The 16,441-nt window shown below is 41.8% G+C and overlaps 1 protein-coding gene across 1 annotated transcript in view; it reads left to right on the forward strand.

Moving 5' to 3' along the window:
- Positions 1-16,441, forward strand: part of LOC124798158 — an 83,264-nt gene that overhangs the window by 11,436 nt on the left and 55,387 nt on the right. The window contains exon 2 of the mRNA XM_047261439.1: positions 9,444-9,510. Within this exon, the coding sequence (XP_047117395.1) occupies positions 9,444-9,510 (67 nt within the window). The remainder of the gene's footprint in view (positions 1-9,443; positions 9,511-16,441) is intronic.

Below are 16,441 nucleotides of genomic sequence, written 5' to 3' on the forward strand. Positions count from 1 at the left end.
ACTACACTACTGTCAACCATAACTGCACTGCTTTATAACATAACAATAACGAGCTGACGACAATTACATTCACGCTGATGCGTGGTAGCGTTGTTGGACGCATCTTTAATAATCCGGGAGCAGCGATGGTACACCTTCGTTAGTGGATAATAACATGCTACTGTACATTTTCCCTAGTCGAGTACAGTGGACGTGCTATTTTCAGTTTATGGTAAGCTCTTACCGATCATTCTAGTGATGGTGCACTTCCTCTAGGGAAGATTTACCTTCCCTAATCATACACTTCCACTATAACAGGTGGATAGCAATGACGAAATTGCAGTAGCTGTGCCATTGTTCACCTTTGCGTGTGGAGAGTCTCCGTCACGTAGCGATAAGAGAGGAAGCAGAGCAGCTTGAGTCATGAAAGAGTGCGGAAGTGTTCGTGGGGCGCTCCCGCATTATAAGTGGTTCCGGAAACGACTCGTGGTTCTCAAACAACAGCAGCAGCAACAACGGCAGCTCAGCATTGTCGTCGGCTACATTCTTCGTCGTCTGCACAAGTACATTATAAGACTAAACTGACAGATATAGGAATGTAGAGGCTTTCCCCAGTTACATTTATTTCACAAAGTATGACTAATTTGAATAATAACCTGCAATAGTTAAAACTTGTAGGGCACCTGTGCTGTCATTGTCCTCAGATATTATTACCAGGCAGGGTCCCTTTTCTTTTCCATGCAATCACCGACTGTCGTATGACTATAAAAATTGATTCACTATTTACTGTGTTCAACTGTGTGTGAAATCTTATGGGACTTAACTGCTAAGGTCATCAGTCCGGAAGCTTACACACTATTTAACCTAAATTATTCTAAGGACACACACACACACACACACACATCCATGCCCGAGGGAGGACTCGAACCTCCGCCGGGACCAGCCGCGCAGTCCATGACTGCGGCGCCTTAGTCCACTCGGCTTCACTGTTTACTGCCAGTTTTGTGTGGTTGCTAATGACCGGTTTCAGTCTAAATTTTCTGCCTCAAAAACTGTTCAGGCTTGTATTGCATAACAGAGGCTAAACTAATTTGTAAATTTTAGTATTAACTACATTTACTTAAGGTGACGTAAAATTTCACTGGCAAAACTAATAACTAAAGATACAGCACAAACTGAGAGTGCGCAATTTCACTTATTCTGTATTTATCTTCTCGAGTGACTTCTGCTGGCTTGCTATGTACTTTATTGTTGTTATTTTACAAGTAAAATCAGTTGATCATTTGCTGGTAGTAAATTCAGTTCAATCTTTCAATAATCAAAACTAGATGGTTTGCTTTATTCTAAATTTTGGATTACGTTACACTGAGATTACTGAAAGTCATTTTATACATCACAAAGTTTAAGTTAAGCCAGTCATTTATTTAACTAGTACCTCCATTTAACTATACTTTCAAATTTTATTGTTTCAGAATAAGTAACTGTAAACTCAGTGCTTTCTGATCCATTTATTTTCTTGAAAACTGTTGTGTTGTGGAACAGCGTGACACTCTTCTGTTGCCAAGCCAGTGACTATTTGCTTGAATTTCTTTGCCATCGCCTTTCTTAAGATTCTGGAGATTCATCGCCCCAACGGGCTGGGGGCCGTTTAATTATCCCCTTTTTTAGTTAATCGGTGTTTTATTTGTATGATCTGTGATTTTTGTAGTAAATATTACATGGTACCCTTTTCCCCTCTGTACAGTTCGTGTGAGCGATTGCAGTATATTCTACTCATTTAAAAATTATCATCATTAAGTTCACAATACATTCTTCCTCCAATTAACCGGTGGTATTTTCCTTCGGTAACGATAGCCTTACTCACTGTAAAATTTCATTAGGCATATGCGATCACGGTCAGTTATATTGGAATCCAGCAGGCCGATTAGGAAGGGGGAGATCGCAACTTCATGGTTGGAACAAAGCCAAGTCCCTGTCATTACGTACTGTGCGATGTGGAGCTCCGTGCCACAGTTTTTCTCATGTCTGCCTGAAATTATTCACCGACGTACTGCATATTGAACGAGAAGACGCACAGTTTAGCACACAAGAGAAATTCACCAAACAAGAGGTATTTCTGGTACTTGTACGAAGTGTGGGCTACATGAAAAGAATTTTTAAGAACGTTTTATAGAGGACACAAGTTGACGTAGACTCAGCTAGATTCCTGATAATGAGACGGCCAGCATAATGACTTTCTGTGAGCTAAATGACTAACAACTGTAAATGTTTAAAACATTCACTAAAAATTCGTTTTATGTAGCCTATACTTCGTAAAAATACCAAAAACACCTCTTGGTGAATTCCTCTTGTGTGCTAAACTGTGCGTCTTCTCGTTCACCGTTCATACACAACTGTTTGACACCGTGTCAGTTTGGGACGAAACATTCCATTTTCACACGATTCCTCAAATCCTGTCATAAGAAATGATATCCTCTTTTAGCCATCACATCTAGTTGTTACAGAAAAGATACTTTTACATTTTATGCTGTTATTAAAACCAAGAAATATGGAAACAGTATTAAGACAAAAAGCAGAACGTATTTAAAAGTGTTGTTTCCATTAACTATGAAAATTGTTGAAGTTAATCAGATAATATTATTTTCAAAATCTTCGTAATTCATCGAATTTCGATTCTGAGGACCAATGTAAACCCCAGCTCTCTGCACTGATTCTCCTTACCAGTTAACAAAATTTTTCACATCTGTAACTAGCTATACAGGGTGTTTCTGTAAGAACGTGCAAAAATGTAACAGGACATAGATATTGCTCAACTGGGCAGTTTGAGGTAAGAAACATGGGGTCGGAGAAGCAAGCTTAATGAGATATGGAAGTAAACTTTTCTACCGCTTTATCTAACATAAGTGTTTCCGGAACCGCGCTGCTGCTACGGTCGCAATTTCGAATCCTGCCTCGGGCATGGATGTGTGTGATGTCCTTAGGTTAGTTAGGTTTAAGTAGTTCTAAGCCTAAGGGACTGGTGACCTCAGATGTTAAGTCCCATAGTGCTTGGAGCCATTTGAACATAACTGTTTTCCAGCTAATTTACAACTAACATGCGTACAAGTCTACACGTACTGTACTGTTTATTAACATGTACATTCTTCATTTCCTTGAAGGAAACAAGGAGGACGAACCTGATTACTAGGAAATCTACCTAGCCGTCTGAATGGTCACCTGTACTTGATATTCATGCAAAGAATTCTTACCTGAGTTGTTGGATAACGTACCTTTGGCTGTTCGTGAGAGGATGTTGATACAGCATGGCAGTGCATCGCCTCCCTTCAGTGTCGATGTCCGCAACCAAATGCTGTGTTTCCTGTTCGCAGGATTGGAAGGGGAGGTCCTATTCCATGATCTACGAGATTACCTGACCTGAATCCTCCCCATTATTTTCTACGGGGATATCTAAAGTGGCTTCTGTATGAGTCCCCAGTGGATACGGAGATGGAATTAGTTGCCCAAATTGAAGCTGCCTGGGTTGTGATTCGAAACACACCAGGGATATTTGTCAGGGTGCGGCAGAATTTTATTCGCTGAGGAATTGAGGTTGATGGCCCTCAGTTTCAGCATATTTTGTAACATTCAGTACAAATTGTACTTTCATTATGTCAGTTATGCTAGTTGTAGCTAACTGTAACTAATGTAAATAAAAAATTACACAGTAATGTGATTTTATTTCTATCATCTTATCTCGCTTCTCTGTCTCCAGGTTCCCTACCTCAAACTGTATACTGGAGCATCCTCTATGTCCTGTTAAATTTTTGCATGCTCTTACAGAAACACTTCGCTGAAAGACGGGTTGGGTGTTAAATGCCGAGACAAACTGAAAATTGATTGCACTTGATACAACTTTAGTTCCACGCCGAAAGCATCAGTTTAATAACGTACAGGTGGCAAATGTTTATTGCGTAACTTTGTATGGTCGTTTTTCTCATACGTCATCATTAGAAAAACTGTTACCACTACTTGTGACTGCGTAAAACGAAAGTTGTATCATGGACCGAAAGATATAAAAACAATGTACTTAATATGTAATAACTCATGCAACTGATGACACTTATTAAAAAACTGTGAATTTTATATACATGTAAATATTCTTATCAGCAAACTTTTGGTGTTTTGGAAACAGTTTCTGTTGTTGCTCTAAATATTAATTCTTCTCCATGCTTTTCCGCGCAACCAACATTTACTCCCAATCTTGAGGCCCTAACACTGGCCTACTTTTTCCACTGTACGCTCTCTTCTCTGTGTTTCACAGTGACAGTCCTTTGCTCCTCTGGATGATAACGTGTTTTTACGTCATGAATGTGTAATACGAGCTTGTCCAACTTGACTAATGAGGCATCTATAGTCGGCCTCAGTAGCTGAGTGGCCATATAATAAAAGTATTGTACCCGTTCCTTTATCCTCTTCCTTTTTGTAATAAAACGTTCAGAGGCGTATTTAATTTTTGTTCGTGGCTGAATTGGTGGCAAGCAACCGTCCTAGTTAGCTCTTAGGGCGAAAGTGGCGGTGGCACTACCTTTGCTTTTTTTTAGGTTAGATAGATTTTGGGGGGTAGAATGGGTGATAGGGGCCAACGCCTGAAGTGGAAGAGGTCTAAGGAATAACAAAAAGGTGTAAAACGATAATCCTAATGTGCGGCGGCGGGTGGAATAATTCTTTTTAAATTGTGTTCCTTTTATTTATTTAATGCTGTTGTTTGCCGTTCTCAACACTGGCTCTCTAACTACAATACTGGCAACCAGAAAGTGATTAGCAAAACGTGAAGCCTGTAATTAGAATTCCTAGTGCCCACTTCATCTGAGAAATACATTTATAGCTACAGCTTTTAGCTCTGAGGAATTACGAGATTGTCTGGGATTCATAATCAAAAACCATTCTCTCTAAAATGTTCACTATATTCTGAAAGTCACAGACCAAAATAATCCACACAATCCAACTACCAGAGCACTTCAGAGTCTAATGCGCTGATGCAACTATAACTGTTCAAATTAAATGTTTAAGTGAATTCTCGCCATAATTTGATGATAATGTTCATCAAACGCCACGCTAAATAATGGTAGAATGTCTGTCCCCCGGCGGCACATGAAAATACGACATATGCAAACTGAAGACAGATCATTAAAGTCTTTCCAGAATTAACACTTCACTCGAAAACGATTTCATTGTTACGCGTATCCCGAGTAACTTATTACGGCATCCGAGGCTGTTTATAGCAATGATACCAACGCGACGCGACTCCCAGCACAGGTGGTGCGCTAATCAGCATCTGGAGAGAACTGGGTCCTTTTTCTCTCGCGCAGCGTTCTTATATATAAAGCCGCGGTGCGGACGGCTAAGGGAACGCCTGATCAAATCCGCTCTCCCGACTAGCCGCTGGGCTAGTAATGCACCACTTTAAGTTATCAAATAAATCATTGCTTCCTTTGCTGATGGCCGATGAAGCTCTCAACTTAAATGTGCAATCAGCACACAGGTAAGTAATCATAATAAAAGTCTGACGTGGCTAAGTCAAATATTTTGGGCGAGAGAATTAATTTAATTACACTACACGCAGTAGACGAGCTCTGAACTTGCCCTTTGGCGATACACTATCTCTATAGTTTTATAGTTATTCAGTTGAAACTTCTCACATCTTTATGATTATAGCGGATCTCCCTTCTATTTAAATTTAAACATCCTAGCCTTATTTATTCGTCTACTTAATCTATCTTGCTTCCTTAATTTTTAAGACAAAAACCAGAAAATCATGAATTTCAACTAAAATTTTAATTTGTGAGATCCAGACTAATGTTTCTACTAAATTATTATACAAACGGAATCTAAATATAAATTTTTAAGTTTCTAGCTCTTTTCTGTTGCGCCAATGATTTTTACACAGAAACATCCAAATTTCGAAAATGGTTAAAGTTATTGAACTAATATTCAACACATATTGATGTATTGTGCAACATTTATGACGTCAGAGCTAGTTACAGCGGACTAGGCTGGTACACAATGGAAAGACTGATGTGAATTTTATAAGGCGTGAGTATGCTGCTTCCCTACACTAAGTTCGTGGGTTCTTACCCTTCTGGGAAAACCAATTTTTCTTTTTCTCGTTGCTTAGAAAAAAAATGGGATAGCGTATTTGATTAGTAATCAAACGTCCTCAGTCAAAAAAGGAAAGTGGTCAGCAGGGCAGAATGCTGTGCAAAGAGGCGCGGGTTCGATTCCCGGCTGGGTCAGAGATTTTCTCTGCTCAGCGATTGGCTGTTGTATTGTCTTCATCATCATTTCATCCCCATGCTTGGCTACACCATACGTCGGAGAATTTATGGTGTTGAATATAGGACAGAGGGACATTCTCGTTACGGATCTTCGGGAGGCCATACAGTCGCGGTGGAGCCAGTGTCCGAGGGTAAAGCTTCCTGATGGTGTTTCTGTCAATTCCTGAGCTGTTGAGAAGTTCGATGGTCTTGCGCGTAACAGAAGCAGATGCGTCTTTCCCCACTTCTTTATATGCTGGATCTTGTAGTAAGGTTTCGATCTTCTGCCAGTAATATTCTGACTTCAGTAGGACTGTCGCATTCCCTTTGGCTGCTGCTAAGACCATGATATTCTTGTCATCGCGAAGGTTCAAGAGTGCCTTGCTCTCCTCTGCCGTAATGTTGTTCTTCGGCATCCCTGCTTTCTCGAGTACCCTGCCTGTCTCCCTCCTCACTTCTTCGGCTGCTTTCGGCGGGAGTCCACCTATGGCTTGCTCGACGTTGCTGATGATGTCACGTTTTGATAACATACTTGGAATCGGAGCAAAGTTCAGGCCTTTCGACAACACGGAGATTGTGGGCTCATGCAGTGCTCTCTCTGTCAGGTTGATGGCGGTCTTAATATTGCTGGCTTTCTCCTCCTGTTGACGTCCGCCCGGGAGCCGGAGGAACTTCTCACACTGTTTGTTGGTGGCTTTCTTCTTGTAGAGCTCACTGCTGGCGTACGGGTTGCCGTACAGGCACTCCCAAGTGTGTGCTGGGAGAGTGGAAGCTAGGTACAGGTGGTGAGTGAGCAAAGTCTCGGCGTTCTTGTCGAGTTCCGTTCTGGTAACACGTATGTGTTCCCATACCAAGGCTGAACCAGCCCGTCGTAATGTACGTTTTGTCCTCGCCGTGTTGACAGGACGCCGCAAGTTCTCAAACTATGGCATCACTTGTTGGGTCCATGCCACGCCGAGTTGCTGTACTCGGCTCGGCAAAAGGAAGTTCGACACGATATTCGAAGATATCCTATGACTTTTGTCACCTTAGCGTATTCCTGAGTGTTTTATAAATCGCTATACGGGAAGGATGCTGAAGATTAAACGGGTAGATCACATAACTAATGAGGAGGTACTGAATACAATTGGGGAGAAGAGGAGTTTGTGGCACAACTTGACAAGAAGAAGGGACTGGTTGGTAGGACATGTTCTGAGGCATCAGGGGGTCACAAATTTAGCATTGGACGGCAGCGTGGAGGGTAAAAATCGTAGAGAGAGACCAAGAGATGAATACACTAAGCAGATTCAGAAGTATGTAGGTTGCAGTAAGTACTGGGAGATGAAGAAGCTTACACAGGATAGAGTAGGATGGAGAGCTGCATCAAACCAGTCTCAGGACTGAAGACCACAACATATGGGAAGTGTATATGATGAAGGGAAACTCTGGTATTTATCTTTATCGAGACGTTCATCATAAACTGACATTAAACGGTGACTTCCATTCCATTCGGAACAAAGATATCCCTCAGCAATATCAGTATGGGGTGTGATTCCCACGGGAACGAACACATTCCTGTACTGGTTGTCGTATGGATGCAAACAGCGTACGAATGTCATCTTTAGGAATGTTTTACCATGTGCTGTGTGATTCATGGAGACAGCAGGATGGTAGCTGCTTTCAAAATACGTCCCTTGCTATTCATACCAGTCACTCTCTGTGAGTGACATAGAAGGTGACTGGAAAGACCAGTCGAGGATCCGTACATCCCTGACGGCGTTTGTCATGCGAAATTCAGTGTGAGGTCTTGCACTACACTGTTAGAAAATGTCATTTGGTACGATGATCATGCTGGATTTACCATTCTTGCCATACAGGTATACTGTCGAGTACTCAAACCCCTCAAACATTTGCCAAATGAGCCCTATTGTCACACTGAACTGTTCCCCACACATTGCTTCCACAAGCTGGAGAGGTATGGGTCTCGAGAATCGCTGGTGTCCGTTGCCTTGCATCAGATCGTCTACGTACACGTTAGCGTCGATCTGAACGCCAAAAGCTAAAGGGAGATTCATTGCTGAACACCAGAGAATGCCACTCAATTTCCTAGTTCACTCTCTACACCATGCAAGTCTCTGTTGTCTGTAGTAAGGCCTCAGTGAAAAATGACGCGCGGAACTAGAGAGTTCCACCTAGCTTTCAGTAATCTGTTCCTGTTAGCTCGTGGTGGACATCTGCCTATAACCTCTGCCCTTTGTTCAACTATTGTAATCCGTCTATTGGTCGGAATCAGTTGTACTGCCGTACGATCTTGTCTTGGTGTAGTTCTCCTGGGAGGAGCCATGTCTAGTGTCCTTGGTACACTGTTGTCCCGCGTCACTCTCGTTATCACTCGTTCTACAGCCATTGCACAACAGCCAGCAGTCTGTGTGCTCTGTCTACATGAGGCTCCCATGGCCGGCGAATGATTCTCGCCGTTCGAAAGATGATGACAAGCTGCACTTGCACGTCTTCCATGCATCCTGCGCTGCGATATCCGACTAAAATGTCTGTGTGGCAGCCATCATGTACTCACAACATTCATCATCAATAGGGATGGTTTTTTTCTGTACCGAAAATACTGGAAAGAGCCTCGCATAATAGTGAACTTTTACTTAATATATTCCACGTGGATAGAAATACTGTAGTGTTAGTTTGGTAGCGATCACGTTCATGGTGTAGCACTTTCCATTCTGTCGGCTGAACCGCCTTTTCGTGATGATAGAAGGCTTATATGCAAACAAAAACAAAAATCGCTACAAAATTATAAATTAAAAATTATGTTCTCATCCCATATATCCATTTATTTCAGCAGCTTTTTCAGCTCTTTGTTAAGTAAACATAATTTCTTGTGATCTTTGCTTCTGCAATCAATGCACTGCAGGTTATTTTAGCATGCTTGCATAACAAGCTCCTGTGGGTAGGCAACGGCAATTTACAAAAGGTGTTCAATAGTTCAACATGATTTTTCCGATCTTAAATAGTTATCTTCCCTTACTTCCAGAAACTTCGTATAAAATGATTGTAACTGGTACATCCATCGTAATTGCACCGTAAAATTGGGTCTTCCTTTTGTACTTTTGTCTCTGAAGCTCCTACATACTTTACTTCTTAAATATATGTCCTAATTTAGGCCTTTATTTTGCTTTTCAGTGGAGGGTTCCTACAGCGTCCGTGATGATGAAGGCTGCCAGGAGAGATCGTGCAGCACGTGCAGCAGGTAAGAAAGAAACTGTCCTACGGCAGTGTGCAGTTTAGTCGTCTGGGTTGCTCGACCTTTCTTCCGTTTCCGCAAAGTGTGAACCTTAATAAGCATAAAAATTTAACGGAATGTTCTTATTACGTATTTCCATCAACGTATTACCGCCTTCCATCCTTCAGACGGTAAATGTAAATCGGTTTTCCTAGTTAACACGTGTTTCTTAAATGGGATGTAATCAGCAGCTACTAATCATTGTAGTGCAACTACTTTTATCTCAGAGTACGGCTTCTTTTCATCCCGTTTCACAAATGAACCATAGAACAGGTCGTATGCCTTTACAAGTCTGCTTCACTAAACAATATGTTCAGGTATCTACGTCTGTACCCCGCAAGAATACGGTGTGTGGTGGAGGGCTCTCGCGATACTAGCGTAATTCCTCCCTTTCCTGTTCTATTCACGAATGGTCCTGGATCTTTTCCGTCTCCTTTATTAATCCTGCTAAGGACGAGCTCTGTACTCAAACACTGGTCAAGCGAGCGAACTGTAACCCATTAATTTTTTGTACATCGAAACATAGTTTTCTGCAATTGTTTCTAATTTTGAAATGGTAGGTAAAGTGAGACATGATTAATATTTGTAATGGCTATCGTTCCATCAAACAAACCCATGAACAATTTTTTAAAACACTCCTAGATTCTATTTAACGCTATTACAAACGCCTAAATTAAGATTGAACAATAAAATAGTGCATATTACTAGCACAAAACTGTTCAAAGAAATATGTGATTTAGAATCCCGCTGACAGAGGATATTCCAGCTTCCATTGTTCTGAGAACATTAGGTTTCGGGACTGTGGCGTTGCGGTCGGTTCATTTCCGTTGTCTAAATCTGTCTGGCTGTTACTGTGCGTAATGATGAAATGAAGAGGTCAAGCTACGGTTATGTTCGATCACGTAGAATTGTAAGTGAAGGTGGTTCGCGGTTGCAAGTAGAAGTTTAGTGCCAAATACACTTAGGAGGGTACCAGTTCATTTCTGCTTTCAAAAAATAGCCTGTACAGGCGGACAGCCACAATGAAGATCTTTCAGGAAAAGTATATGCTCCGATGTCTCTGTAGAAAAACGAAAACCAAGAAAATAAATTACGTCATTACATGCTGTGACCGATTAATTACGCGCCTCAGTTTCTTACCCTGTTTGGGCATTAACTGAGATATCAGTGTCAGCAGTGAGCAATATAGAGCAGCCTGGCCAGTAGGCACTTATTAATTTCAATCAGTCTGGTCTCGCTCCTCTTCCCAGATCGAAACTCGTAACTCATTGATGGACCCTCAAAATTTGAAATAACACAGTATTTATTCAGTTATAGCCCCTGCCGCGATTTGAATATCCTTCTTCTTCAACAATTAACCGTTCAACGCTCAATGAAAGTCTCATCGGTATTCTTCCATTTGATAAGATCGATTGTAAGACATCAGGAGTCATCGTGTTCCAGGAGTCACCTTAACATCATTGGATCATAGCTTTCTGGTGTCGTTCTTGGCTTCTTTTTTCTCCCAAAGGCTCCAAAAAATGAATTTATTCTTCCATCTATTGAGAGCTTGTCTAACTATTTGACAAGCCCATTGCTATTTCAGCCAGGCAACTCTTTTGCGAATCTCAACCGCTTTCTGCTTCTGATAACCACGTAACTAATGGCAGGTACCAGCATCTCCAGTACGGTTTGTGAACAGTATAACACTGCAGCTTACGAACAATCCACCTTTCCCAGAGACAGTATTTCGAGACCATACGGTGTTACTGCTAGTACAAAGATACTGCACTCTTTCGTTTTTAGGTTCACTGGAATATTCGTGTTCGTTATGATGAAATGAAGCTTTCTGAATGAGGCCATACTCAAGCCCATTTTTTGTGGGATTTATGACTTGTAATTGGCTTTTCATAAATGAATTTATTTCTCAAAGTTCATCTGTTAGGAGACAAATTCCGTAGTTTCTTATTTTTAACTATTTGCATATTTCTACTCGGAACTTACATTTATGCATATTGCTATCCAGACAGCTGCAGAGACCACTTTCAGTTGCTGAATCGCAGTAGTCGTTTATTCAATCAGATCTTCAGTTATGAGAATGATGTCGCCAGAAAATTGGAGGTGTCTGGTTTTCTAGCCATCGACTTTGATCCCTCTGCTATCCCTGTCCAAGCCGGTGACTTTGTCTTCTACGGCTAAAGATAACAACTTTGATGATACCTTATCGTCCATATGAATGCTTTTGGCTGCTAAGATCTTATCAGTTACGATACCTCCGTCGAAACTGTCGCAATTTTTTGCCCGTAAATATCGACGTATGTATATAATTTTTTTAGTCATCAGTTTTCTGACTGATTTGACGCGGCCTGCCACCAGTTTCCCCTCCTGTGCCAACATCTTCATCTGAGAGTAACACTTGCAACCAACGCCCTCATTTATGGGCTGGATGTATTCCAACCTCTGTCTTCCACTATAGGTTTTACTCTCGCAGCTTCTTCCCTTACCATGGAAGTTATTCCTTGATGTCTTAACGGATGTCCTATCATCCTGCCCTTCTTGCCAGTGTTCCCCCCACACACTATGTGATCAAAAGTATACGGACACCCCCCAAAACATACGTTTTTCATATTAGGTGCAATGCGTTGCCACCTACTGCCAGGTACTCCGTATCAGCGACCTCAGTAGTCATCAGACATCGTGAGAGAACAGACTGAGGCGCTCTGCGGATCTCACAGACTTCGAACGTGGTCAGGTAATTGGGTGTCACTTGTGTCATACATCTGTACTCGAGATTTCCATACTCCTAAACATCCCAAGGTCCACTATTACCTATGTCATAGTAAAGTGGGAACGTAAAGAGACACGTACAGCACAAAAGCATACAGACCGACCTCGTCTGTTGACTGACAGAGACGGCCGACAGTTGAAAAGGGTCGTAATGTGTAATAGGCAGACATCTATCGAGACCACCACGTAGGAATTCCAAACTGCATCAGGATCCACTGCAAGTACTATGATAGTTAGGCGGGAGGAGAGAAAACTTGGATTTCATGGCCGAGCGGCTGCTCATGAGCCACACATCACGCCGGTAAATGTCAAACGACGCCTCGCTTGATGAAAGGAGCTTAAACATTGGACGATTGAACTGTGGGAAAATGTTGTGTGGAGTAACGAATCACGGTACACAACGTGGTGGCCGGCCGGTGTGGGCGTGCGGTTCTAGGCGCTTCAGTCTGGAACCGCGTGACCGCTACGGTCGCAGGTTCGAATCCTGCATCGGGCATGGATGTGCGTGATGTCCTTAGGTTAGTTAGGTTTAAGTAGTTCTAAGTTCTTGGGGACTGATGACCTCAGATGTTAAGTCCCATAGTGCTCAGAGCCATTTGAACACAACGTGGCGATCCGATGGCGGGGTGTGGGTATGGCGAATGCCCAGTGAACTTCATCTGCCAGCGTGTGTAGTGCCAACAGTAAAATTCGGAGGTGGTAGTGTTATGGTGTAGTCGTGTTTCTCATGGAGGGGGCTTGTAGGCCTTATCGTTTTGCGTGGCACTATCACAGCACAGGCCTACATTGATGTTTTAAGCCCACTCTTGCTTCCAACCGTTGAAGAGCAATTCGGGGATGACGACTGCACCTTTCAACACGATCGAACACCTGTTCATAATGCACGGCATGTGGCGGAGTGGTTACACGAGAATAACATCTCTGTAACTGTCTGGCCTGCACAGAGTTCAGACCTGAATCCTATACAACACCTTTGGGATGTTTTGGAACGCCGACATCGTACCAGGCCTCATCTAGCGACATCGATACCTCTCCGCAGTGCAGCACTTCGTGAAGAATGGGCTGTCATTCCCGAAGAAACCTTCCAGTACCTGACTGAAAGTATGCCTGCGAGAGTGGAAGCTGTCATAAAGGATAAGAGTGGACCAATTTCTTACTGAATTCCAGCGTTACCGATGGAGGGTTCCACGAACTTGTAAGTCATTTTCAGCCAGGTGTCCGATACTTTTGATCACATAGTGCATTTATTTCCTCTCCAAATCTGCACAGAACCTCCTCACTCGTTACCTTATCCGTCCACCAAACTTTTTACATTTGCTTGTTGCATCACTTCTCAAATGATTCGATTCTCTCCTGTTCTGGTTTTCCCACGGCCCATGTTTCACTATCATGCATTGCTGTACTCGAATCGTATATTCTCAGGAATTTCTTCCTCGAATTAAGGCCTATGTTTGGTACTAGTTGACTTCTGTCGGCCAGGAATGCCCTTTTTGCCAGTGCTAGTCTGCTTTTGATGTCCTCCGTGCTCCGTCCGTCATTGATTATGTTGCTGCCTAGATGGTAGAATTCCTTAACTTCATCTACTTCGTGACCATAATCCTGATGTTAAGTTTGTCGCTGTTCTCATTTCTGCTACTTGTCATTACTTCCGTCTTTCTTAGATTTACTCTCAATCCATGTTCTTTACTCATTAGACCGTTCATTCCATCCAGGGGACCAACGTGAATAATCGTTTTGTTGCCACTTCCCCCAATTATTATAGAAATTTGATTATACCTCCACACTGGTGTTCCTGTTTTACTCCACCGTTTTGATAAATATAACTTGTTCACAGACTACTTGAAAGCCATCAGAATCCCAATTTAATTTATGAGTTATCGAGGTCTTCATTTTCACATAGCATCAGCCCGGTTCGTAATCGGGTGCATAATTTTGTGATTTAATTTGTGAACAAACCTCTGTTTGTACATTACATTTTCGTTATAGCTCTCTTGTGCATCTTAAGACACTTTTCTACTGAGACTATTGTACATATCGTTGATTGTACTGTGTTTGTCTTATTTTTAACTTTAACTACGTCTGTCTGTATGCTACATTTCTCTATTGTAATATGGGATATCTGAAATTTTGTTCTTCAGCTACTGTTGTATTGTTTGTATGATGTTTGCTCTTTCATATTTAGTCTTTTAGAGCATATGTCGTAATATTGTTGTATACTGCTATTTGTAATTCTGCTCCAACGTCATTGTTATCACTGCCGCCGGCTGTCCTGTGTTTGTCTAATAGTGCTTTTATTTTGCTTTAAGAGTGTGGCTGTACGCCAAATTCGTAATTTTGTTCTATTCTGCTTTTTTGTAATTAAGTTTTTTGGCACTTTGTAACCGTTGTTGGCTGTGTGGTCCTTGTAACTCAAAGCCAAAATAAAAAATAAAAAGATAAAATCTCCCGCTCCTCACCCCCCCCCCCCCACCCATCCGGTAGAGGCATTACATTTAGCATTGGCATTACTGTTGCACACTTAATGTTACCTCCGAGCTTTTAATTCCACCGAAGGTTGTTTCTACTTTTCTATTACCGAATCAGTCCTTCCGGCAATGATTTTGATTTCTTCGCATTTTTTTTCGTGTAGCTGTTTCGGCTTAGCTTCCCTGCATTTCCTATTTATTTCATTACTCAGCAACATGCATTTCTGTATTCCTGAATTTCGCTGAACATTTTTGTACTTACTTCTTTCATAGATCAAATGAAGTATTTCTTCTGTTACCCGTGGTTTGTTCACAGTTAACTTCTTAGTATCCTTGTTTTTCCATTCCAACTTCTGTGACTGTTTTTTTATGGGTGTCATTCCTCTTCAACTGAAATGTCCGCTTAGCTATTTCTTATCGCACTATATATAGCCTTAGAGAACTTCAAGGGTATCTCGTCAATCCTTAGTACTTCCATATCCCACTTCTATGCGTATTGATCCTTCCTGACTAATCTCTTAAACTGCAGCTTTCTCTTCATCACTATTACATTGTGATCTGCTGCTGGATACGCTTTACAATCCAATACCTGATTTTGTAATCTCTTTCTGACCATGATTTAATCTAACTTAAATCTTGCTGTATCTCCCAGCCTTTTCCAAGTATACCTCTTCCTCTTGGGATTCTTGAACAGAATATTCGCTATTACTAGCTGAAATTTATTACAGAACTCAATTAGTCTTTCTCCTCTTTGATACATAGTACCAAACCCATATTCTCCCATAACCCTTTCATCTACTCCTTCCCATACAACCGCATTCCAGTCCCCCATGACTTTGTTTTTCATCTCCCTTTGCGTACTGAATTACCGGCTCAGTATCCTCATATAATTTTTCTGTCACTTCGGTATACTTTCTCTATTTCTTCATCTTCAGCTTGCGACGTCGGCATTTGTACCCGAACTATCATTGTCGGTGTCTGTTTAGTACGGATTCTGATGAAAACAACCCTATCTCTGAACTGTTCACAGTAACTCACTCTCTGCCCTACCTTTCCATTCGTAACAAATCCTACCCCCTTCATACTATTTTCTGCTACTGTTGATACTATCTTATACTCATCAGACAAGAAATCCTTGTCTTTTTTCCACTTCACTTCATTAATCCGCGCTGTATCTTGATTGAGCCTTTGCATTTCGCTTTTCATATTTTGTAGCTTCCCTAACGCGTGAAGCCTCTTGACATTTCACGTCCCGACTCATAGAACGTTATTCTTTCGTTGGTTATTCAATATTTTTCCCTTGCTGATCTCCCGCTTGGCAATCCCCTCCTGCAGATCCTAATGGGGGGACTATTGCGGAATCTTTTGCCAATGGAGAGATCATGATATTTCAGTTACAGGCCATGTGTCTTGCAGATAGACATTATATATCTTTAATGCAGTAGTATCCGTTGCCTTCTGCAGCCTCATGCCGGTGATGAACGCTGATCCTTTTGCTTTTAGAGGCAGTTTCTCGCCCGAAGGACAAGACAGTGCCCTTAACCTCTGTCCACTGCTTCGCCATCTTTCACAAGGCGCTTGACAGAATGAGGGTGACTTCTTATGCCGAAAGTCTTCGGCCACCAGTGCTAATTTTTATTAAAAATTTAAATGATGGCGGGGTTAGG

This window comes from Schistocerca piceifrons, chromosome 5, assembly GCF_021461385.2.
Source record: "Schistocerca piceifrons isolate TAMUIC-IGC-003096 chromosome 5, iqSchPice1.1, whole genome shotgun sequence".
Lineage (NCBI taxonomy): Eukaryota > Metazoa > Arthropoda > Insecta > Orthoptera > Acrididae > Schistocerca > Schistocerca piceifrons.